We start from the raw sequence: 26,757 nt of genomic DNA on the forward strand, positions 1-26,757 counted from the left end.
TTAATCCTCCCACCAAAATCCTACTGCCCACCCTAATATCCTACTCCATTCTTATGCTCCACCCACACACAGCCCCTTGCCATGTGGGTCATACCCTTGTGAAAGACCCAGGTGCAAGACCTGTCTGATACATCCACCAGCACATCCTACCCCAGTTCACTCACAGGCTTACCCTATCCTGTCAGAGTCAGTACCACTTTTGAAACCAGTCGTGTAATATATCAGCTCTGCTGCAATTTTTGCCCAGCTTCTTCATGGGAATGATCACCATCAAGCTATCCATCTGACTGAATGGCAATCATAAAGACCACGAGCAAGAATACAGTCGACAATTCATTGGTGAAACACGCTGCTGAGCATAGTGTACTTGATTTCAGTGGCTTCTCAGAACCTTTGCTTTTTTGATCCAAAATCCCCAACACCAGTAGATGGGAGTTGTCCTTGCATCACATCCTTCAATCCCAAAATCCTCCTGGCCTCAATTTCTGATAGCCCTGTCACACACCACACCCACCCCTGCCCCAACACCATAACTTTACCTACCCAGCACCCACACCCTCTTTCCTGCAGTCTCTCCTTCACCTGCTCAGTCTCCACCTCAGTCCTCCTCATCATCATGTAGCATACGAGCTCAGTAGTGCTGGTGCCTGTGTCACATTCCTATCCCACCCGTCCCTCCCACATCCCTATATCATGCACCTGGTGCCTCTCTCTCCCAGTCATCAGCCACTCTTCTCCAATTCTCTTTCCCATTCCCCACTTCCTTCCTCCAATTGCCCATTCCATCCGACACAGTCACTCACCTCAAATGAGCTGCAGTGCCTTCACTAAGTAGTCAGTGGGCATAATGTAGTCATAGAGGTTTGTGTTTATGTGTGTGTGTAAGTGTGTGTGTGTGTGTGTGTGTGTGTGTGTGTGTGTGTGTGTGTGTGTGTGTGAGAGAGAGAGAGAGAGAGAGAGAGAGAGAGAGAGAGAGAGAGAGATGAATTCGAGTGTGTGTATGTTGTCTGTAGTTCAAAAAGATATTCATCTGAAAGCTATCAAAGTTCTTAGTCTTGCTTATATACCTTTCAGTGAGTCAATGTCACTGATATTCAATAAGTTGCTATCTTTACTCCTTAAAGTATTATCTTTTCACCAGCCACCAGCACTACTTATTACCACAAGAAAGAACTGAATTTTGTAGGCTTATGATAGACAACAATGACAACATATATCGTTCTGATCCATTTAGAAGTCAGTATTTTGTGAAGATCTCCACCCATTGTTATTCTAACTGTAGCAACAATGTAACTACAATGACAAAGAGTTCCTAGCCTATTTCTTCTGAAAATACTAGAGCTGCAGGGCCAGTGAGATTGTTGTGGCACCTGCACTGAAATGATGTCAAAAGTAGCTGACTGACAAATGTGACCTGTGTGTTACGGAGTGTACATGAATCATCTCCTCACCAAATAGAATCAATATAATATGTGTTCAGTGCAAAACCCTTTGCACTGAACACATATTATATTGATTCTATTTCCATACCAATCAAATAGTGAGTGGGGGAAGAAGTCATATCTGTGACACCACAAATAACTCAAATGTTACACACAATTTATGGTCGGGCAGTATGTTCTTTGAATAAGGTGCAGAGAACGTGTTGAAGTCAAGGCTTGATTTATATTTTACAGTTCAACAGAAATGCTTGGTATTATTAAGAGTCCTGCTAATTTGTAGCACTGAAAATTATTGTAGACATCTAATAGGGCTTATAACAATGCAGTTTCCATTTGTGGAATAATACAATTAAAATTCTTGCTGGAAAGTGATGTCCATATTAATATAATTACGTTTGATCTAAATGATTAATGGAAAATCTCATATAAAGATGTGAAACAAATACTAACAAAGAGGTAGAGGGGCTGGCCAGTACTTACTTCAGCTCAGTACAGATGATAGAACACAAAACAGAACAGAAAATTTACATTCCTAGCTTTCGGAACTTTGTTCCTTCATCAGGGAGGAGAGAGGGGAAAAGATCCACATTCTTCATTGTTTTGTCCCTTTTGTTAAGGACAACCATGCCTCCATCCTTGCTACCCTCCCTGTTTACCTTTCCCTTTTGCTTCATAACCAGGTTTGTGAGTAACTGAATCCACTTTTCCTTCTTCTCTTTTTTCCCCTCTCTCCTCCCTGATGAAGGAACAAAGTTCCGAAAGCTAGGAATGTAAATTTTCTGTTCTGTTTTGTGTATCTATCAGCTGTACTGAGCTGAGGCAAGTACTGGCCAGCCCCTCTATCTCTTTGTTAGTATTTATAATTTTGTTTGTAAATACACATAAGTATAACCCAAATTAAATCAAGAAATTTTCTAGCCATTGTCTACCATCTAACATATATTTTATACTGCGGCCCTAATGGTTCCATGTCACAGTGATCCTCTCCAAAGAAGTATCTGAACTCAGTGTAAGTGCAGCAGATGCAAGTGTATCATGAAAGAAAAAGTGATCCTGTGATGTGTTAACAGTCAAGAATAAGGTGCCCAATTCCTTCATCCCTAGGGAAACAATTAAGAGAGGCCGTAACCACATAGTATAGCATTACACGTACTCCTTCCAGACTTCAAATGACCTGAGTTGTCTTCAGTGAAAGTTTCAATGCAGATAACGATCTTAGAATTACACACCAGTTTAACTGCATTGCCACATTATGGAAATCTCCCTTTCTGCACCCCCTCCCTCTCGCACCTCCAGCTATTTATTCTTTGTTAAACAATGAAATTTCACAGTATTATGCCTTTTTCTGGATATATATAGTGTTATTTGCGTTTCATGCTGTTCTGTGTCCTTTCTAAATGAACAAGTCTAAACATGAGATTTCTTTGTGACATAATTGTGATTTTTGTCATTGACAAGGTACTGGTATCTTAAAGTGGTTAAGTTGTAGAATGAGAAGGTAAATCATCATAATAGCTGAACTGTGCCTGTAACGTTACTCTCCAAATAAGTATTAAGGTTACAGGACCAGTAACTTCAGTTTTAAACAAGTTTTAAAATGTTCATTCTTTCATGCAATATTATGAAGGTAAAATAAGAGCAGATAAATTTTAGAGTGAGGGGTATGATTCCTGTCCCAGTCTTTTTTTATCTCATGGAATTTTGTGAGGAAAATCTTGGTCTATCTATCACTCACTTGCTACATGTGCTACACATCTCTATTTCATTTTCATTGTAGTCATAGTTGTGTCTTTCAGTTGAGCCTACATCTACATACATGCTTCGCATGCCACCACATGATGCGTTGCAGAGAGTATGCTGTAACACTACTAGTTGTTTCCTTTCCTGTTCCACTTGCAGACAGAGTGAGGGAAAATGATGTCTACATGCCTCTGCATGTGCCATAATTTCTCATATCTTATCTTCTGGTCCTTATGCATAATGTATGTTAGTGGCAGTAGGATCATTCTTCAGTCAGCATCAAATACTGGTTCTTAAATTTTCACTGTAGTGTTCCTCAAAGAGAACATCTTCCCTCCAGTGATTCCCATTTGAGTTCCTGAAACATCTCCGTAACGCTTCCATATTGCTTGAACGTACCAGTAACAAATCTAGCAGCCCACCTCTGAATTGCTATGATGTCTTCTGTTAAAGCAACCTGATGTGTACTCCAAAACCTCAAGCAATATTCAAGAACAGGTCACACTAGTGTCCTGCATGTGGCCTCACTTACAGATGGCCCATGCTTTCTTAAAATTTCCCGGCAAACTGAAGCCGACCATTTACCTTCCTTACCACAATCCTCAAATGCTTGTTCCATTTCATATCACTTTTGCAGTGTTATGCCCAGATATTAAAATGACATGACTGTGTCAACCAGGACACAAATAATGCTGTATTTGAACATTATGAGTTTGTTTTTCACATTAACTTGAATTTTTCTGCATCTGGAGTCAGTTGCTATCCATCACACCAACTAGAAATTCTGTCTAAGGCATCTTGTATCATCCAACTGTCACTCATCTGCAGTGCCTTCCTGTGCACCACAGCATCATCAGCAAACAACTGCAGATTGCTGCCCATCCTGTCCATCAGATCATTTGTGTACATACAAAATAATAGCAGGCCTATAACACTTCCCTAGGGCATTCCTGATGATACCCTTGTCTCTGATGAACACTCGCTGTTGAGGACAGCATACTGGGTTCTATGTTCTGTCTGTTCCCATTCCCCTCCCCCCTAGTGACTCCAAACATACATCTGTCAATTGCTTGAGTAGTCCTCAGTTAATGAACATTTTTACATTACAATAGCATACTGTTTTGCCATAAGTTAAAACTGCTGACACAGACTGTTGTAAACACAGCATTTCAAACACGTAGAAAAGATAGGTTTGAAAACTCTAATTAGTATCAAAAGGCACTCCTGGCTGTCATTATCTCCTATTTATTCTTTATCTGTTCAACCAGACCTTATACACAGAAACAAACCAATTGGTTCTATAACTTCATTTCTGTTATTTGTACTGTTTGCATTGGAATGGGTTGCTTATTCTATTTAGTTGTATGATAATTAATTTTCAGGTTTACTTTCAACTTTCTCAACTAAGCTCCTTGGTTAGTAGTTGAAGTTTATCTGTACAAGAAGAAAACATTCATCATTAACAAAATAGTCTGAGAATAGTTTTAGTAATATGGAACCTCCTTATACAACTTCATTTCAATTCCAAATTTAAATAAAAAAATACATAGTTGTATATATGTGAATGAATATGTTTTTTCTCAATGGCTGTTAATAAAGGTTGTTGTAATTAAACTGAAAGCATTCTAAGAATCTATGAATCAGTTGAGAAGTTTATTTTCTCATAACATACAAGTCAAATCAGTCATTTATTGTACATGAGACTCATCAACATTATGCTATTAAAAACTCTAGTTTTATATTATTTTGGTGTTGTAAAATCTAACTACAGTACATCATTTAATTTTACACACTACATTAAAACTTAATTATATTAAATTTCTTTTGTGGGTTTACATATTTCAGTTCTTTTTGCTGTATCCTGCTCAAGTAAAGACATTAGCATACAAGAATTCCTCTACTGAGTAATACCACTTTTGGGCTAGGGTGCTGTTCAATGCCCTGTTCAGAAGAATATTCTCAATCTTATTTATGCTTTGGCCTTTTAATTTATTCCAAGTTTTCATTCCAATGTACTGTGGAGTTTGGGCAGAGAACTGTGGGCAGTAGGTAGGAAGCATGAATTTTATTTATTCCTAGTACTGTACATATGCTGAGAATTATCTGCTAAAAATAGACCAATGATGACATTATGAAAAATATAGTTGCTACTCACCATATAGCAGAGATGCTGAATTGCAGACAAGCACCACAAAAAGACTGCCAAACAAAACTTTTAGTCAAACAGGCCTTCATCAGAATTAGACAACATACTCATACACTCAAGCAAATGGAACTCACACACAACTGACCACAGTCTCTGGTTGTCAAGACCATATTAGATTAGACTTATGTTGTGTGTAAAAGGAATTAGCTCATACACTGAAGCACTAAAGTAACTGGTAAAGGCATGCGTATTCAAATAGAGAGATATGTAAATGAGCAGAATACGGCACTACAGTCGGCAACACCTGTGTAAGACAAGAAGTGTCTGGCACAGTTTTTAGACTAGTTACTGCTGCTACAATGGCAGGTTATCCTGATTTAAGTGAGTCTGAACATGGTGTTATAGTCGGTGCATGAGCTATGGGACAGCATCTCCAAGGTAGCAATGAAGGGGGGATTTTCCTCTACAATCATTTCATTAGTGTACAATGAATATCACGAATCCAATAAAACATCAAATCTCTAACATTGCTCCAGCTAGAAAAAGATCCTGCAAGAATGGGACCGCCAGCTGGGGTGGCCAAGTGGTTCTAGGCGCTACAGTCTGGAACCGCGCGACCGCTACTGTCGCAGGTTTGAATCCTGCCTTGGGCATGGGTGTGTGTGATGTCCTTAGTTTAGTTAGGTTTAAGTAATTCTAAGTTATAGGGGACTGATGACCTCAGAAGTTAAGTCCCATAGTTCTCAGAGCCATTTGAACCATTTTGCCAAGAATGGGACCAACAACAAGTGAAGAGAATCATTCAATGTGACAGAAGAGCAACACTTCTGCGAACTGCCACAGATTTCAATGCTGGGCCATCAACGAGTATCAGCGTGCAAACCATTCAATGAAACATCATTGATATGGGCTTTTGCAGCCAAAGGCCTGCTCATGTACCTTGATGGCTGCCCGACACAAAGCTTTATGCCTCTCCTGGGCCTGTCAAAACTGATATTGGAAGTTGACAGCTGGAAACATGTTGCCTGGTCAGACGAGTCCTGTTTCAAATTGTGTCGTGCAGATGGACACGTACGGGTATGGAGACAACCTCATGAATCCATGGACCCTGCATTTCAGCATGGGACTGTTCAAGCTGGCGGAGGCTCTATAATGATGTGGAGCATGTGCAGTTGGAGTGATATGGGATCCCTGATACATCTAGATATGACTCTGATGGGTGACATGTACGTAAGCATCCTGTCTGATCACCTGCATCCATTCATGTCCATTGTGCGTTCCAATGGACTTGGGCAATTCCAGCAGAACAATGCAACACCCCAAACATCCAGAAATGCTATGGAGTGGCTCCAGGAACACTCTCCTAGCCCTCCAGCACTGCTTCAGACATTCATCAAGTCCATGCCACATTGTGTTGTGGCACTTCTGTGTGCTTGCAGGGGCCTACACAATGTTAGGCAGGTGTACCAGTTTCTTTGACTCTTCAGTTTATATGTAGAAGAACAGAACACTTGAAATGTATAGCTCTCTGAATAGTAGACAACAAGGCACCCTTGGCCTTTCTTTGCATGTATTTCTGATAACACCATACTTCATCACAGATGCAAAGTGACTACGGTACATTTATCACATCTACTTGTGTTGTCAGCTGAGTCCTAGTGTGTTGATGCAATGTTTTGATGAGTTTCATACTCGTCATCTTCAGGAGAATTATAATTTAACAATTGCCTTTGATTTATTTCTTAGCTTCTGAATGAATTTATTTTTTGCCATTTCTTTTTATGTTCTTACAGCATTCTTAAATACTTTTTATAGTTTGTAACATAATTTATAAACTCAAGACTATTATTGTGTTTCAGATCGATAAGTAGTTTCCTTTTTTCTCCTTAGATATTGATGCCAGTAGTAACCAGTTCAGTTCATTACAAGGGGCATTCAATAAGTAATTCATCACTTTATTTTTCGAAAAGCAGATTGGTTTCATTCAGGGTTTCAGTATACCATATTGTTCCCTACTATTTTGCCTACAAAACCCTATTTTTCGACATAGGCTCCAATCAATGTGACACCCTTCTGCCATCTTATTGGGAGGGCCTGTATGCCTGCATGGTACCACTCTGCTGGTCGGCACCAGAGCCAATGTCTTGCTGCATAGTAACCTTCCGATCGTCCATGTACTGTTTCACAGTGTGCATTCTTCAATGGGCCACACAGATGGAAGCCAGAAGGTGTGAGATCTGGGCTGTAGTGTGGATGAGGAAGAACAGTCCAATGAAGGTTTTGTTAGCTTCTCTTAGGTTCACAAACATGTGAGGATTTGTGGTGTCACAGAGAAGGAGAGGGTTTTTTGCATTTCTGTGGCAACAAACACACTGAAGTCATTTTGTTGATTTCCTGGGGGTAAGGCAATAGACTTCAGTTGATCATTGCACTGTGAGGGATGACATCAAGCAGAGTCCCAGAAGATCATTACCATGACTTTATTGGCTGAGGATGCGGCTTTGAACTTTCCTTTAGAGGAAAGGTGGTGTGGCACCACACCATGAATTGCTGTTTTGCTTCTGGCTCAAAAAGATGAGCCCATGTTTCATCACCTGTGACAGTGGTCAACAAAAACTTTCATGGTTGGCCTTGTAATGCACAAGTAGTTCTGCATAGATGGTCCTTTGTTGTTCTTTATGAAGGACCCAGCAGGCACAAATCTATGAGTACCCCAACTGGTGGATAAGTGTGTCAGCTTTACCAACAGAGACATTCAGTTGAGCATCAAGGTGTGTGATTGTGAGTCATCGATCACCTCAAATGGTAGTGCCTACATGTTCCAACATTGCAGAAACCACAGCTTTTTTGTGGCTGGCAGGCAAGTGGTTGATTGGACAGATTTGTGTGACCTCGTGTCATTGACAACAGACAACTCATTCAACAACTCCATGCTTATGTTCACTTTCAGGTCTCCGTAGACATTCTGGAAGCATCTACAAATAATTTATTCTTAGGATGCACATTAGTTACAGACACCATATGGTGCCAGACACCATATAATGCCACCACCTATTGGGACTTCATGAAACTATGGGAGCTGAAGCAAGAATATTCCCTGATGTCCCACAGCAAATTCTGCATTTTTTTCAACCAAACCTGCTGGGAGAAGAAATGTGTTGTATTACTTAATGAACACATCTCACAGCTGCCTTTCTCCAGCAGTTTACTTATGAAAATGTGTCACTGAAGACAAGCAGAAATCACTCACCCAAAGTTTTCCCAATGTGATGATTCATTTTGTAATTGCCACTGAACCTCAATACTACAACAGAACAAATTTATGTTTTCCTCACTGAATTTTCTTTTGATAAATTTCCTAGTATTTTGTGTGTTTACTTTTGCAATTCAATCGATAAAGCAGAGTTATACAAAATTCTTGGGTTGAAGCAGAATTTATCATCAATGGCATAATTTGTTAAAATATTGTCTATATGTCACTGTCCTCCCTTTTGCCCTGTTAAATTGGTGACGTTTACACTGAAGCCAGATTCTTGAGTCAGATCAGTAAGCTGTGTTGAAATGTTTGATTTACTAGTCGTATCCATGTTGAAAGAAGCAGCAATCATTATGTTTTTCTTTCTTTTTTAAGTTTCTCAAAAAACTGCTTTTTGAAGTTAGTTTGTTTTCTTGCATTTTATGGTGGTCCATTTGTATTGTTTGTTTCTTCCATATTGTGAGAACTGTTGCCTAGTTCATCACTAGAATTATATTTGATCTTAATTACATTTTTCATTGAACTCTAACGATGCAGATTTGTATGATTATGATGAAGTCTTTACACAGGGCAGTTTCTTATTTTCCAGGCTTAATGGTTATCTATACTCATTGCTCTGTTCTGTAATTTTGTTCACTGAGTTGCAAATGATCCGTTATGATGCACTTCCATTATAATAAATCTATTTACTCAGTTCATTACTTACTTGATTAAAATCGGGTGTTATACATATTTAATTAGTTATTTTGTTTTCTAAAACAAAATTCTCACATCTTATACCATAAATGTTGTTTTCATTTTTTATTTATCAATGGTTGTGTTTCATGGATTTTGTTTGCTATCACAGTGATCTTTCTCGCCATATTCTGAGAGAATTAACCTTTCACCCCCCACTCACCCACTTCCCCATCCCAAACACCAAAGTAAAGTTTTTTCTGTTTTTTCCTATTTAGCCTCCTTTGGCTTCAAGTTGAATATCAGCTGTTTTTAATCAATTAATTTTTTAATTTACTTTTCCTTTCATTTCACTCATCTGATTCTATAAATTCTAGTGCAAGAGAGGTCTGTCAAGAGTGTATTAAGTGCCATTAATGGCAAACGACTTAAGTGTTTTAATCAGTGGTATTAGTTTTATTCTGTCTGCTGAACGTTTTAGTCTCCACAGATTATTAAAATTTTTTTGGAACTGGTCTACGCACACGCAAAATATAGTCTCTTATAAAAAGTCTTCTGCTTTTTCAGTGACATTATTCAGCTACTGTTTGCCCACGACTATAGACTTAGGGTGATTAAATGTACTTTCATCATAAAATATTTATCTGCTTTTGATTGTTAAAATTTTTGTGTTACACCTTATCTTCTGAATTTTTATTGTGTTTTCCATGGCCAACATATTTTTAAAATGTTGTTTTGTATTTATTCTGCAGCTTTCCTTTTTTCATTTATATGTAAGTCAAACAGGTATTGGATAAGTCCTCTTATAAACCACATAATTTTTAAACACCCCCATGAACCATGGACCTTGCCGTTGGTGGGGAGGCTTGCGTGCCTCAGCGATACAGATGGCCGTACCGTAGGTGCAACCACAACGGAGGGGTATCTGTTGAGAGGCCAGACAAACGTGTGGTTCCTGAAGAGGGGCAGCAGCCTTTTCAGTAGTTGCAGGGGCAACAGTCTGGATGATTGACTGATCTAGCCTTGCAACATTAACCAAAACGGCCTTGCTGTGCTGGTACTGCGAACGGCTGAAAGCTAGGGGAAACTACAGCCGTAATTTTTCCCGAGAACATGCAGCTTTACTGTATGATTAAATGAGTACACTAAGCAGATTCAGAAGGATGTAGGTTGCAGTAGGTACTGGGAGATGAAGCAGCTTGCACAGGATAGAGTAGCATGGAGAGCTGCATCAAACCAGTCTCAGGACTGAAGACAACAACAACAACAACAACAATTTTTATAAGTATTGGAAGGAGTAAAGGTAAAATTCACAAAACCACTAAGGTGTTGAGAGTTGATAGGAACATAAATAAGCTGTTAATCTTCCTAAGTTTCGGACAATTCTCTTCATTGGAGAAAACTAATACAGAAAACAGACACAAATAGCTGAATTGTGGCAGCTGACTACATTGAGTCAACATGGCAGTGGAGCGATGGGTTGTGTCAAGTGGAGTCGCACGAGGAAGAAATGTGGTTGGAAGTGGTGCAGGAAAGGGTGGCTAGTAACCAAGAAAGAGAGGCAGCGATAGAATGTAATGGGAAGTGACTCCACTGAGGTTGACATGACACAGGCAAGCAATGTCATGTTTGGTGTTTAATGAAGTGAAGGGGTGAAATGGGAGGAGCAGATAATACAGAGGAAGAGGGACACTGTAGACAATGTAGTGTGGGTGTACAGTGAGTGAAATGGGTGGCATTGGAGAAGGGATGAGTCTGACTGGTGGGTATTGTGGCCAGAAGAACTATGGGATCAAAGGATGTATTGTAAGACAGTTCCCAGCTCCATAACTCAGAGAAGCTGATTTTCAGTATATATATATATATATATATATATATATATATATATATATATATATATGTGTGTGTGTGTGTGTGTGTGTGTGTGTGTGTGTGTGTGTGTGTGCGCGCGCGTGTGTTTGGAGGGGGATTGGGAGGGGGGGGGGGGGAGGTTACAGATGGTGGAACAGCTTGTGAAGCACACACTGAAGTTGAATATTTTATGCTCAGTGGTGTATTTTGCCAATGGGTGGCCAACTCAACTCTTGGCCACAGTTTGATGGGACACGTTAATTTGGGTAGACAACTGGTTGATGGTTGTATCCACATAAAAGACTATACAGAAGTTATAACAGAGCTGATCCAGACGTGACTGCTTTCACAAGTAGCCCTGTGTCTAATAGAGTAGATGTACCTTTGAGGCAACTGGGACAGGATGTGGTGAGTGGGTGCAGGGCACCTGGTTGTTCCGCTTGGATGTATGTTATGAGGAAAGGGACTGGAAATAGGTGGTATAAGACTGGACCATCATATTTGCTAGATTGGTTGGGTGGCAGAATACCACTTTTTGGCGGGTGAGAACGATTGTAAGATATTCCTCATTTCTGGACATGATTACAGGTAAGTAAAGCTCTAGCAAAGGCTGTGATAATATTGGGTAGTGAGTGGAGTGCTCCCTTGCAAATGGTTTGCAGGGGTGGTTGGAGGAAGCACACTGAGCAAAGGACTGCTTGTCCCTGCAGTGTTCCCACTAAACTAAAACTTGTGCCGGAATTTCAAAAACAATGTGTAAAAAAGGCAAATCTGTGTGTAATACAGAAAATCATGCATTCACAATGTACATTAGTGAATGTTTAATATGGACTACCTTGATAGGAAACTAAATCCAGATTGCTTCTTCTTGTTGATTTAGCTTACATACTCCCTGAGCTACCCTCAAAAATTGATTCCCCAGACTATGTTTAATTCTCTTAAACACTCCATGATAAAGATAAACAGAACATCAGATCTGCTTACATGAAGTACCTACTATTACTTAATACATTTCATTATTTGTCAGAATGTAATTAATACTAAGCATGAAGAGGGTGAAATGTCTGACATTTCTTTTATTCCTTTCAAATGACTAATTTTTCTTTATTTTCCAAATTGTTTTGCTCAACAGTATTATTTTTTATGGCAAAATTAGTTGTTATTACTTTTGTTCCAAACATAACATTGCTTATTTCTGTGTATTAATAACTTAAATGTGGCTAATCCTTTGTCTTTATATAGTAATTTTGTGTATATATCTTCAGCACTTCACAGGAAAACATGTGAAGAACTGGCTCTTCTTGGATATACAAAACCAAGTGTTTACTGGATTGACATAGATGGAAATGGAAGGTTTCCTCCTGCTCATGTTAAATGTGAATTTCAAGCAACAGAAGATGCAACAAAAACTATTGTAGAGCATAACTTACCCAGCCAGACAGTAAGTACCAGTGTCTGATTAGTAGCTACTTTGCTAGAAAGAGAGAGACATTAAGTTGTATTTGAATATGTTATCTGCAAAACACTAAAATGTGGATTTACACAAGTTTATTTTCATTGTAAAATATTCAAGCTTAAGAAATTTTCTTAATCATTGTTTACCAAAATTTTTTGCTACCTGAAAGATTTTTTTTTTCTGAAATCGAATTTTTACATTGTTCATAAGATGCAAAACCTTATAAGCTTTTCACACTAATTAAGGCCATAGAAGCATGGTGTTTCCCAAATGTACAGGATGATTATAATTAAAGTTAAGCTTTCAAAACACTGTTAAAATAGCACCACTGGTCAGAATGACGTCAAATTGCAACGGAATATTATTGGAATAGGGGGAAAGTATATGGGAGAAGATGAAGAATAGTGTGAAAATTGATCAATAGATGGTGCTGTATGCACCAGAATACGTAAATGAAAACACCTGTCATGTGAATAACCCATTGAAGTTGGTATAAACATGCCAGGTACATGGCATTTCCTCCTTTCGCACCTGCAATGTTCGCCGTGACTGTCTCAATCCAGGATCGTGCTCTGCTTGTAAAGCTGTATTACAAAAATGATGACTATGCACACGTCACTCTGCAGAAGTTCCGGACACTGAAGGGTTCAAAAAAAGACATTGTTCCTATGACTGCCATGGGTCTGAAGAAAATGATTCGGAAATTCGAAAAGATGGCTTCTTTTGGTGCGCAACCTGGTAGAGAGAGGAAATGAATAGATTTGACATCAGTGGAAGCAGTGACCACAGCTATGCAGGAGGAGACAAGTGGTGGTGTGCAAATGTATAGTGCACGGAGAATTGCCCGAACATTGGACGTACCCTTGAGCATGGTGTGTAAAATCTTATGAAACATCCTTCTTTGCAATCCATTCAAAATTACCCACATGCATGAGTTGCTTCCTGTTGACCTGCCAGCAACAGAGACCTTTGCTTTAGCATTTCTTGCTCCAATGGAAGTGGAAAATCTCTGGCCATGGAAAATTTTGTGGACAGACAAAGCCCACTTCCATCTGACATATACATCAATATACAGAGTTGTTGAATATGGGCAATGGAAAATCCACATGCAAATCAACCAGTATCACTTCATTCTGGAAAGGTCACTGCGTGGTACAGGTTTATGGTATCATTTATCATAGGTCCAATTTTTTTTGAAGAGACAGGTGTTTCCAGACCTGTTACCTGTACCATCACTGGTAAGTGCGACCAGGTCATTCCAGCTCTCCAACAGTGTGGATGTGTGGATGGAATCATTTTTATGCAAGATGGCACACCTCCGCATATTGCAAATCCAACTAAGCAGCTGCTGAAGTGCCACTTCAGAAATGCTAGAATTATCAGCTACCATTTCCCTACAGCCTTGCTGTCCTGATCACCTGATCTTGATCCACTGTGGGGCTATCTGAAAGATGTTGTGTTCAGTGTTCTGATTGCAAACTTAGCTGCATTGAAGGCATGCATTGCACAACACATTCCGAACGTGACCCTGGAAACACTTCAATCAGTTGTGGAAGATGCTGTTTCTCGATTTCAACTTGTTGCAGAAAACAGTGGGCAGCATATTGAATGTTTTGTTCCTGTCACATGGAAATTAATAATCCAATTTGATTTTGATTGATGCTTTTTATTAAATTTTTGGCCTCAGGACAATTAAAAATCGATATGATTGATGCTTTTTATGCAGTTTTTGGGCTCAGGACAATTAAAAACCGATGTGGATGATGCTTTATATGCAGTTTTTGGCCTCAGGGCAATTAAAAACTGATTTTTCCCATCCGATGTGATATGAACTTGCTGTGGTGGATGGGATTATGGAACCAACAATATTAAACCTGTACACTCATGCACACTGAGTAGTACAGTTTGTTTAATGACAGACATACCCCGTAGGCATTGTTGTATGATTCAGTTGTCATTTGTAATTGACCACTATTAAATTGTGATGCTTACAGCGCCATCTATTGCTACATTTTGTAACTATTTGGTTTTCTTCTGTCATACATTTTCTCCCGTCTGATAATATTCCATTGCAAAAAATGGTTCAAGTGGCTCTGAGCACTATGGGACTTAACATCTGAGGTCATCAGTCCCCTAGAACTTAGAACTACTTAAACCTAACTAACCTAAGGACAATACACACATCCATGCCCGAGGCAGGATCCAAACCTGTGACCGTAGCGGTCGCACGGTTCCAAACTGAAGTGCCTCGAATCGTTCGGCCACTCTGGCCGGCATTCCGTTGCAATTTGACGTAATTCTGACCAGTGGCGTTATTTATACAGCAGTTTAAAAGCTTAGCTTTAATTACAATCACCCTGTACTTTTGACCAAACAGTGATTCTGGTAGTTGGTGTCCAAGAGTTTTGTTAATTACACTTTTTCCATTCTTATGATGATATTTCCATAGAAATTTTCGACCCCTAACACATTTCTTTATATCTAACTGAGAAGTGAAATATTAGCTTTCATAGAGTTGGTTTTAATCTTTTTTAATATCATGAAATATTTTATTAAAAATTTTTGTCCAGTGTTTACCCCCTTAGGGATGGAGATTCGAAAAATGGTGAAACACAAACTTTTTGTTTATAACAAAGAAACTGAATACTAATAGATTTAGCTTTAAAAATGCTTTCATAATGAAATAATTTCATAAAAGTTTTATCTCCTATTTTAGTTCCTTAAGGGGTTAAAATACCAAAATCACTGAAATATTTTTTATTTTTTATTTTTATTTATTTATTTTATTTCCACCTGAGAAGTCAAATATCAATTTTCATAGACATATCATTACAATACTTTAATCGTTCTTTAACAATGACTTATTATCAAAAAACTTTCACTCTCTATTTTACCTCCTTAATGGTTGGATTTTCAAAAATACTGAGACACATATTTTATTTCTGACTGAGAAGCTGAATACCAATTTTCATAGTTCTACGTTCAAAATTGCCTTAATAGTGACATGTTTTTAAAAGGCCTTTCATCCCCTATTTTTCCCCCTAAGGAGTGGAATTTTGAACAGTCCCTTCTTAAATGATGCCTTCAGCAGAAGAGCCACACCCTCTCTAAATTTCATTTTCTGTCCCTAGCAGTTTGGGCTAGGTGATGATGAATCATAGAATCGGTCTGGCCCTATTTCACCCCCCCCCCCCCCCCCATCCCACTCCCCCTTCCCCCCTTAGTGTTTGAATTTACAAAAAACAGTGGTAAACATATTTTTTCATTTCTAAATGAGAAGCCAGATACCAGTTTTCATAGATTTAGCTTTAGAAATGCTTTCATGATGAAATATTTAGTAAAACATTTCACCCCCTTAGGGGTTGAACTTCCATAAACAGTGAAACACTTTTTTTAGTTACATTGAGAAACAAAATTTTGTTATGAAATATTTCACAAAATATTTAATCCTTTATTTAACCTACATAGGGGATGAATTTCCGAAAACACTGAAACACGTATTTTAATTTGGAACCAAGAAGTGAAATACCAATTTTCATGATGTAGCTTTCAAAATGCTTTAGTAGTTTTTTAATAATTACTTAAAAAAAAAAAGTCGCCCACCATTTCATCCTCATAATGGATAAATTTCCAAAAATTCTTAAACACGTATTTCTTTATTTCTGACCAAGAAACCACATACCAATTTTCATAGGTCTACCTTCAAAATTGTCTTAATAGCGACATATTTTCAAAAAAGCTTCCCATCTTCTATTTCAACCCCATATGGGGTAATGAATGTCATCAGTATAAGACCAGTACCACTGAAAAATTTCAAGAGTCTATCCTTAGAGGTTTGGGCTGCGCAATAGTGAGTCAGTTAGTGAGTGAGCCAATCGGGACATTGCCTTTTATATGTAGAGAAGCTTACATTGAAATAGAATGGCTGGCCTGTTCTTACCTACAGAAGGCACAATCCTTAGTACTGCCAACAGAAACATTTAAGGCAGAAAATATTAGTCCTAACTTTCTTCAGAGAGGGAGTAGGGATTGGTTTGGGAGGTCATAAAATGTCTGGTGATGAGACAAGGGTGTCACTAAGACCTTAGGTTTAGAGAAACCCACCTTTGTAACAAATCAGAAAAACAAAAGTAGAAAGAATAATGCAGTGCATAAAGAGGAAAAGATAGGGAAAAATTTTAAAGCATTAGAGAGGGGGAGGAATGAACAATGAAAAAGAAAATAAACAAATGTTTTAGTAAATAATGCAGTTCTGACATATCAGGAAAAGGGAAGGTTGCTAATGGCAGTTAAGTCAATGGAGGTGGCTGAGTGAGAGAATATACTTAAGAGCAGATTCCCACATCCAAAGTTCAGGGAAACTAGTACAGGGTGAAAGGGTCCAAATAGACCCTGTGAGTTAATAATTTGTGGTGATGCGATTCCTCACTGAAAATAGAAACAAATTTTTATTCTTAGACTGAATGAAAGCATGTAATCTCAAAATAACAGAAGACATCTTGAGTAGATGTGTAGCCTTACACCAAGTAATGATTAAAGAGGATAGGTATGCTGCATCAGTAAAACTATGTAATCCAGAATTCAGTGAACACAAGATAGGCTAAAATGGAACAAATATTCTTACTTAGGACAGCATAAATCACTTAAATGAAGTATTAAGAAATGGACATTGGTCACATATCTATCATATGTGAATGTAGATGAACACTCTAGGCTTGCATTTTGGATCAACCTTCTCTTTATGCATCGAAATGTTAGTGAGAGAAATGCAAATAACTGGATCACTAATGGAATGCCAGAAAAAAATATTACAGTATGGAACAGTTAAGTCTTACAATACACATACTACTAAAAAGTATTGAGATAAAGTTGTTAGACAAACGAAAAAAACACTTTGCATTAAGAAAGACCATTTACTGAAAAGCAAAAGTGTTATGTGTTTGTTCGTCAATAATCACACACAATAAGAAAGACCGTTTTTAAACTAGAGTACAGTACACACACACACACACACACACACACACACACACACACACACACACACACACTGACTGGTGCAGGTCAAAATCCAGAAAGGTAATGCTTGGGGTTGAGGATCAGTTGAAGTGAATGGGAACAAAGGTGTTAAGTTTATGAAGGAATGTGGATAGGGTGTCTTGGCCCTGAGTCCAGATAATGAAGATATCATCCATGACTCCAAACTAGACTAAGGCTAGGGTGTTTTGGGAGGCTAGGTAGGTTTCCTTTAGATAGCCCATAAACAGGATGGCATAGGAGGGTGCCACGCAGCTAGTCATGGCTGCAGATTTGTTTGCATACCTTCCCTTCAAAGGAAAAGTAGCTGTGAGTCAGAATATAGCTGGTAAGTTGTATAAGGAATAAGGTGGTTGGTTTGGAGTCTGAAGGACACTGGGAGATGTTCTGTTCAACTGTTGAACAGTGACGAGTCAGGATCCATGCTCTATTGTGCAGTTCTCCTGATAACAACCTAACACCTTCAATCATCTATTTCCTGCACCGTTTCCCATTTCTTAATGCTGTTTCTACCCCAAAGGACATTTGCTCAATCAAATGCAGTTTAATGCGTGTAAATCCCCCCACTATAGAACACCCATAAAAATCCCCTTCTCTGGATCCCATCTTCCTCTCGTAATGACCTTCACCTTTCCAGATTCCACTAGTACCTATACCTCACAAACCTGATACTGCAGAAACGTCTCTCCACGTCTGAGACATCCCAGAACCACCTCTACTGCCACCTCAGGATACTTGTACTGCGCAGTCCTTACTACACAAGCATTCCTGAAATTGAAACCCTTGTGCTACAGCTTGTGGAGGATCATTCCAGACACCATCTCCATAAATTGTCCAACCTGCTGATGTCCTACTACTATCTTGTGGCATCACTATCCAACAGTTCCCCTCGTCAACACCTCTAATCACCCAGACTCTGCCTAGCTGATCTCTTCAATTTACCACATCGTCCAGAAGTCCTCCCAATACATCATAAAACCCAGAACTGAAGCAAACCGAAAATACAGTTGTTTACATTACTAACAAAACCTTCAGGAACACAGAAGTTTCAGTCCTATCCAAAGGTCTCATCTTAAGCCTCAAGCTCAAGCTTAACCAAGCTGAAACTGTCAAAGACCTACTCTCTTTCTCCTGACCCCTACAGTGGAAATACTTCTTTGCCACTATCTCCTGTACCCAAAGCTAACCTAATGCCAACATTGAACCTTAGCTCTTCCAGTTGAGACCACAATCCAATGTGATTCTATGTCTCTCCCACCTAACACACCCAGATCAGCTTCCAACAATTTCTTACTTCTGATTTGGCCACACTGCGCTTCCTCAAGTTCTTTCCTTAGAACACTAACCCTTCAGTAGAAAAAGGACTGCCATACACAAACTGAAAACAGATCCTGGTAATGAGTCATAGTGCCTGCCTGACATAATGCTTTCACCAACTGTCTGACTCCTCTACCTACAAACTCTGCCATAGTGATCCCAACCCAGAAGTCCAACCCAACCTACTGAAATCCATAGCCTGTTCTGTGAACCTCTCCCCTGAGCACACGTCCATTCTCACCCCAAAAATAACCCACATACCCACCTTCTACATGCTCCCAAAAATCCACTAACCCAACAGTCCTGGAAGTCCCATTGGAGCTGCCTATTAATCATTTACTTCATTAGCTTTCCACTATTCCCATCCTCTTACATCCTGGATTCTTGCTCATCACTGTTGAGGCCACATCGCTATACACCAACATTCCTCATTCCCATAGCCTTGTTACTATCAAACACTGTGCCTCCCAATGTTCTTCAGAGTTCAGACCCACCACCTTTTTGCTTATACACCTTACCAACTATATCCTGACTTACAGATACAAACAAATTTGAGGCACTGCCATGGGTGCCCACATTTCACCCTCTTATGCCACTGTGCCACACTATTGGTCTTCTGGAGGAAACCTTCTAGGCCTCTGAAAACTCCCAACACCTAGTCTCGTTCAGGTTCATTGATAATATCTTCATGATCTGAACTCAGGCCAAGACACCCTATCCACGTTCCTTCACAACCTCAAAATCTTCTCTCCCATCCACTTCACCTGATCCTGCCCTAGCTAACCTTTCTGGATACTGGCCTCTGTCCCTCTGATTGCACAATCCACACCTCTGTCCACATTAAACCCACTAACCACCCACTTTACCTGCAGTTTGACTGCTGCCAGCCCTTCAACATCAAAAAATCTGTGCCATACAGGCTAGCCAACCATGGGTATACTATCTTAGTGACAATAGCTCCCATGCCCAGTTTTCTGAAGGTCTCATCAAGGCCTTCACAGACAGGCACTACCCTCACAACTAGTCCATTTCTCATGTCATATGCACACATGCCAGACCTACCACCATCCCCAAGAATCAACTGAAGGAGCTCCCCACTCTTCACCCAATATTGCCTTGTACTGAAATAACTGAACCTTACACTTTGTCACGGCTGTGAGTATCTCTCAGCTCGCCTGAAATGAGGGACATGCTAACCAAGATAGTTCTCATCCTTCTTAAAGCAGTTTCCTGTCACCCAACCAACCTACACAATATCGTAGTCCATCCCTATGCCACTCCCCCTGCCAACCACTTGCCATAGGGAACATATTTCTGTGGTAGAACGAGGTGCAAGACTTGCCCAATCCATCCACCCAGCTCCTACCATTCCAGTCCTGTCATAGACTTATCCTCATCCATCAGAGGCTGGGTCACTTGTGAAAGCAACCATGTCATATACCAACTCTGCTCCAAACACTGCACAAACCAGCTGTCCACAAGGATTAAGGGCCACTGCTAAACTGCTGACGAGAACAAACGTGATGACTAAGTTGCACAAGTTGTGGCTGAGCACGGTATGGTCAATTTCAATGGCTGCTCCACAACCCAGGCCATCTGGATCCTTAATTCCATCACCAGCTTCTCTGAACTATGCAGATGAGGATTATCCTTGCAACACTTCCTCTGCTCCTGTAATCATCCGGGCCTCAATCTCCAGTAACCTACTGTCACTGCACCATCCACCCAACAATTTCTCATTCCTCTGCCCAGTCGTCCAATTCAGATTTACTTCCTCAAATAACCTTCATCATGCACTGATCCCCAACTTCTCTGACAACTATGTACCACATATCCAGCCTATATACCTGCCACCCAGCCTTACTAGCTGATGAACCAGCCACTAGACATCCACCCACAATCCCTCTCCCTGACTCTCAGTTCTCTGTCCCTCTACCCACTACATCCATCACAGTCCCTTCTGAAAAGTAGCACTGGCACTGTTAATCCACAGGGCACCATGTAGGGTGATAAGCATGTGTATGCACGTATATATATATATGTGTGTGTGTGTGTGTGTGTGTGTGTGTGTGTGTGTGTGTGTGTGTGTATGCGCGCCCGTGTGTGTGTGTGAGGTGGGGGGTGGGGGAGTGGGGGGCACACTTATGTGCACGCACACATGTGTGTGTGTGTGTGTGTGTGTATTTTACTCTAGCTCTAAAAAGGATTACTACACAAAAGCTAGCAAGTTCTCTTTCGTTTTGTGTGTGGCTATAGACAATTCAACACTTCTGCTTTTCAGTCAGTGGTCCCCTTTAAACCAAAAGCTATGTGCCACTTGATCAGAATGGAAACAAAAATATTACAGATAAGGGAAAATATTGTTTTGGGTCAAAACAATAAGAAAATTTTTTGTCCCACAGAAATAGCAAACATCTTCAAAAATTGTTATACTGGCACAGCAGAGATTCGGCACAAAAACATTCCACTGAAAAGATACAACCAGACAGAAACAAAGATGTGAGACAAAGTCAATGTTTATTACTAAAATAACCAAAGAAAATGTATTAAAAACTATCAAGGACCCAAATAAAATACTCACCTAGCATTGATGGTATATGCAGCCTGGTCCAAAAGAGATGGTTACGGAAGTTAATTTAACCCTTATATATCTCCAGTCACAACTTTCCTGCAAGTACTAAAAACATCAAAAATCATACAAATCATTCCCATTCACAAAGTCAGGGCTTCTCCTACAGTTTTTACACTCTGCAGCTTCCTCTAGTACCATAGATCTTATTCCCTGGTCTGAACACATGTCCTATCATCCTGTCACATCTTTTTGTTAGTGTTTTCCATATATTCCTTTCTCATTCCTTAACAAGTCATTCCAGCTAATTTTCAATTCCCTTCTATAGCACCATATATCAAACACTTTGAACCTCTTCTTAAGTGTTCCTACAGTCCTTAATTCACTATCACACAGTGCTATGCTCCGAATGTATATTATCAGAAATTTCTTCCTCAAATTAAGCCCAATGTTTGGTACTGGTAGACTTATTTTGGCCAGCAGTTGCCTCTTCACCTGTGATATTTTGCTTTTTATGTTCTTCTTGCTTTGTCTGTGAGGTGTTATTTTGTTTCCAAGGTAGCAGAATTCCTACACTTTTTCTACCTATTTGTCACCAATTTTGCCATTAAATTCATCACTAATTTCTTTTCTGCTACATCTCATTACTTTGATCTTTACTTGCCTTACTCATAATCATTGGTCTGTTCATTCTTTTCAACAGTTCCTCCAGTTTTTCTGCACTTTCAATGGGGATAACAATGGCATTGATGAATCTTACTATTGTTATTCTTCCAACCCAAGTTTTAATCCCACTTATGAACCTTTCTTGTTTGGTGTAAAAGGCTGCATCCCTATCTTACACCCTGTTAATCTGAGCACTTTGTTCTTGGTTTCCCATTTTTATTCTTCTCTCTTGAGTTTTGTATGTGTTCTATATTACCCATCTTTCCCTGTAGCTTACTTATAATTTTCTTAAGAATTTCAAATATCTTGCACCACTTTACATTATTGAACACTTTTTCTAGGTCAACAAATCCAATGAAAGTCTTTTGATAAGCCAAATGGTTATCATCTATCAGATCCTCAGTTTTATTTTTCATTCTTCTGTGTAGTAACTGAGTGAGGTGGTGCAGTGGTTAACACACAGGACACACATTCAGGACAAATAAGGTTGAAGTCTGCATCCAATCATCCTGGTTTAGGTTGTCCTTGATTTCCCTAAATTGCTTCAGACAAATGCTGGAATTGTTCCTTTGAAAGGGCATGGCTGATTTCCTCTCCCATCCTTGAAACATTCTGAGCTTGTGCTGTAATGAATTTGTTGTCGAAGGGACGTCAAACTCAAATCTTCCATCCTTCCTACCATTCCATACATTATTCATGTCAGCAACTTGGATATATGAGATATTAAGCTGATCATGCAATAGTTCACCTACTTACCTGCTTTTACTATCATTTAGATTGTGTTTAAGATATCTCTCTGAAAGTCTGATGTTATGTATCAAGTATCATAGATTCTACACGTCAACTTGAATGGTTGTTTGATTGCCATTTCCTCCATTTGTTTCTAGAAATTCTAGTGGAATGTTATTTATCCCTGATGCCTTATTTGATTACAAGTCTTCCACATCTCTGTTACATACTGATTCTGATGTGGCATTCCCTGCCTCTTCCTTGGTGACTTCCATTTCTTCTTGTATTACATCAGACAGTTCGTCCCCATTGTAGAGGTGTTCAGTGTACTTTTTCCATCTGTCCACTCTCTCCTGTGCATATAATGATGTGGTTCGCATTGCACTCTTTATGTTGATGGCCTCGCTTTTAATTTCACCAAACATTGTTCTGACTTTTCTATATGCTGAGTCAGTCCTTTGATGATGATTTCTTTTTTGACTTCACATCTTTCCTGCAGCCATTTCATCATAGCTTCCCAACATTTCCTCTTTATTTCATACCTAAGTGGCTTGTATTTTTGTATTCCTGTCTTTCCTTAACCAGTTTTGTACTTCCTTCTATTGTTTGTCAGTTGATGTATTTCCTCTGTTACCAAAGATTTCTTTGCAGCTACCTTTCAAGTACCTATCTTCATCTGTACAACTTCTGTCATGGCCCTTTTAGAGATTTCCATTCCTCTTCAACTGAATTGTTTACGTGGTATTCATTGTCACAGTATGTACAGCCTTAGAGAACATCAAACACAAATTATTGTTCCTCTTTACTTCAGTATATCACTTCTTTGTACTTTAGTATCCCACTTCTTTCCACATTGATTCCTCTGAACAAATCTCCTGGGTTTCAGTCCACTCTTCATCACCAATATTATATCCTAATACATGCATTCAAGAAAGTTGTAGAACTATATTTTCTCTAAATAATTGTCTGCATGACATTCTTTGGTTTACTTCTAACCATATCCTACAGTCTGAAATATTTCTCATGTGCTTCACAGTTTCATAAAAATACTAATCTGTATTTCAGTCTGAGTGAGCATATGCAAAATGTATAATCCCAAGAGTATTATGTTTCATAATAAAACATGTCTTGTTCAATTTTCTGTCATATAATCTGCGTGTATAGCCCTTTCTTGTTCTGTTGTATCCATATGCCAAGAAAATTTGTTCTTATTGGTTTGTCCATTTTGTCCAATAGTACAATATTGCGATTAGCTGGTGTCCTATTCTGTGTGGTAAATGCATTCATAGCAATAGTTTATTCCAATTTTATAAATAAATTGTTTGCTTCAAAGAAATCTAATACTTCTCAATTGTAGTTTTAATGTTTTCTTCTGGTATTTCTTCTGAATTTCCTGTTCTTAAGATGATTGTTATAAGAGACAAGGGGTACAAAAGGGAAACAGTGGTTGAGAAGGGAATGAGACAGGGTTGTAGCCTATCCCCATTGTTATTCAATCTGTATATTGACCAAACAGTAAAGAAAACAAAAGAAAAATTTGGAGTAGGAATTAAAGCCCAAGGAGAACAAATAAAAACTTGTGGGTTTGCTGATGACATTACAATTCTGTCAGAGACAGCAGAGGACTTGGAAGAGCAGTTGAAAGGAATGGACAATGTCTTCAAAAGAGGATATAAGATGAACATAAACAAAAGCAAAACAAGGCTAATGGAATGTAGTCAAATTAAATTAGGTGAAGCTAAGCGAATTAGTTTGGGAAACGAGACACTTAAAGTAGTGAAAGGTTTTGCTATTTGGGAAGCAAAATAACTGATGGTGGTCAAAGTAGGGAGGCTATAAAACATGGACTGGCAATGGCAAGAAAATGGTTTCTGAAGAAGAGAAATTTGTTAACATCGAGCATAGATTTAAGTGTCAGGAAGCTTTTTCTGAAAGTATTTGATGAATGTAACCATGTATGTAAGTGAAACAAGGATGATGAACAGTTTAGACAAGAGGAGAATAGAACCTTTTGAAATGTGGTGTTACAGAAAAATATTCAAGATTAGATGGGTAGATCACATAACTAATGAGGAAGAATAGAATCGGGGAGAAGAGAGATTTGTGGCACAACCTAACTAGAAAAAGGGATCAGTTGGTAGGACTCATTCTGAGGCATCAAGGGATCACAAATTTAATAGTGGAGGGAAGCACTGGACGTAAAACCCATAGAGGGAGGCCAAGAGATGAATACAGTAAGCAGATTCAGAAGGATGTAGCTTGCAGTAGTTACTCAGAGATGAAGAGGACAGAGTAACGTGGAGATTCGCATCAAGCCTGTCTTTTGACTGAGGACCTCAACAACGATCACAACAAGATAAAAGTCACACCAGCAATTTTTTTTATTTTAATGTTACTATTGTTTGTGTTTCAATCATTTACATACAATAAAAACAGCGTTGGTCCCAATGGGCCCTTGTGGCTCACTGTGTCTGATTGCTGATAGATCTAACTGATAGGTATTAACTGTGTCATTTTCTTTGTGTGTTATCCCTGTGAGTTTTTAGGGGGGGAGGCAGGAGTAAATCTAGTCACATGCTGCCCCTTAGTGTCTAAATTCTCAATCTGTTGTGGTAGCCTATCATGGCTGATTGTATCAAATGCCTGTGATAAGTCTAGAAACACACTTTAAACATGTTCATCTATTCCATGTAAAGCTTTGTACAGAATCCATGTTGGCGTTTTGTTAATGTGTTATATTTAATTCAGAAAACAGGCAGGCTGTAAAACTTTTTCAGTTATGTTTCGTGGAAAAGGGGGGGGGGGGGGGGGGGGCAGTAAAGAAAATGATCAGTTGTTTGTCACCACTTCACAGTTGCCTTTTTTATGAAGTAGTTTCACTTTTGCAATTTTTAAGTAATCAAGGAAGTGGTCAACAGATAAGGTCAGATTTATAAAACAAATCCATTGTTATGATATTTCTTATAAACAAATCTGAAATATCATCTATTCCTGCAGTGTGTTCAGCTTTTAGTAGCTTCATTTCTATCTGTATTTTCTGTATGCCAGTTGGCATGAGAAGTACTTGTTATGTAGCTACTTCATTTTCCACCTCATATGTGTGTAATTTTTATGAATGATATTTTACTCAACAAGCTTTTCGCCATTATAATTAAATAAACAAAAACTAAAAATTAAAAAATTAATCAGTTTAATCAGCTACATCTGTTGGGTTGCTGGTAGTTTGCAATTTTTCATTCAGCTACCTTTCAACAAATTTGTATGAATATGTCATTTTCCAACAGAGTGCCAGTTTTTTATTACTCTTCTGAGTATTGCCTTACACTTAAATTTTTTTTGTCAAATTGAAATGTTGTACTGTTTATTTCAGAAATACTGTAGAGGAACTGTTTCTAAGCATCTGATTTTCTTATACCTGAAAGGATACAGCTCTTTCTGTAGGTTTCTAGTTTTAAGTGAAAAGTATGTACAAAATATTGTTTGTGTATGAATACATCAAATTTAGCAGACATGGACTATTAATTTGCTCTCTTGACTCTTCATTTAAATAGTGCCTAAATCTTTTAAATTCCTGACCACTGTAAAATTTACTTTTGCACATTGTTAGTTTCCTATATTGGGTGTTATTACTTTCCTATTGGAAACTTATACTTTAGTCATAATGGTCCCCCACTCCTGTCTTAAGTATTTCTGAATTGTATTGATGTTGATTAGCACTAATCATTATTTTATCCATAATTGAGTTAACACCAGTATTTTCTCATTTAGGGGAATGTATTCTGATTGTTATGTTGCAAGACACTACATATTCATCATCTAAGTGCTTCCATTGTGTCATGTGCTTAACTCTACACTGAAGTTATCACAAATGTGTAT

At 38.8% G+C, this 26,757-nt stretch overlaps 1 protein-coding gene across 14 annotated transcripts in view; it reads left to right on the forward strand.

Annotated features, from left to right (window-relative positions):
* LOC126354429 (axotactin) overlaps positions 1-26,757 on the forward strand; it is a 547,963-nt gene that overhangs the window by 278,617 nt on the left and 242,589 nt on the right. For all 14 annotated transcript variants that reach the window (XR_007565327.1, XR_007565328.1, XR_007565329.1 and 11 more), the window contains exon 16: positions 12,376-12,551. Coding sequence is in view for 10 of the 14 variants with exons in the window: in XM_050004068.1 (XP_049860025.1) it covers positions 12,376-12,551 (176 nt within the window). In the remaining 4 variants the exon portion in view is untranslated. The remainder of the gene's footprint in view (positions 1-12,375; positions 12,552-26,757) is intronic.

This window comes from Schistocerca gregaria, chromosome 3 (genome assembly GCF_023897955.1).
Source record: "Schistocerca gregaria isolate iqSchGreg1 chromosome 3, iqSchGreg1.2, whole genome shotgun sequence".
In the NCBI taxonomy this organism is placed as follows: Eukaryota; Metazoa; Arthropoda; class Insecta; order Orthoptera; family Acrididae; genus Schistocerca; species Schistocerca gregaria.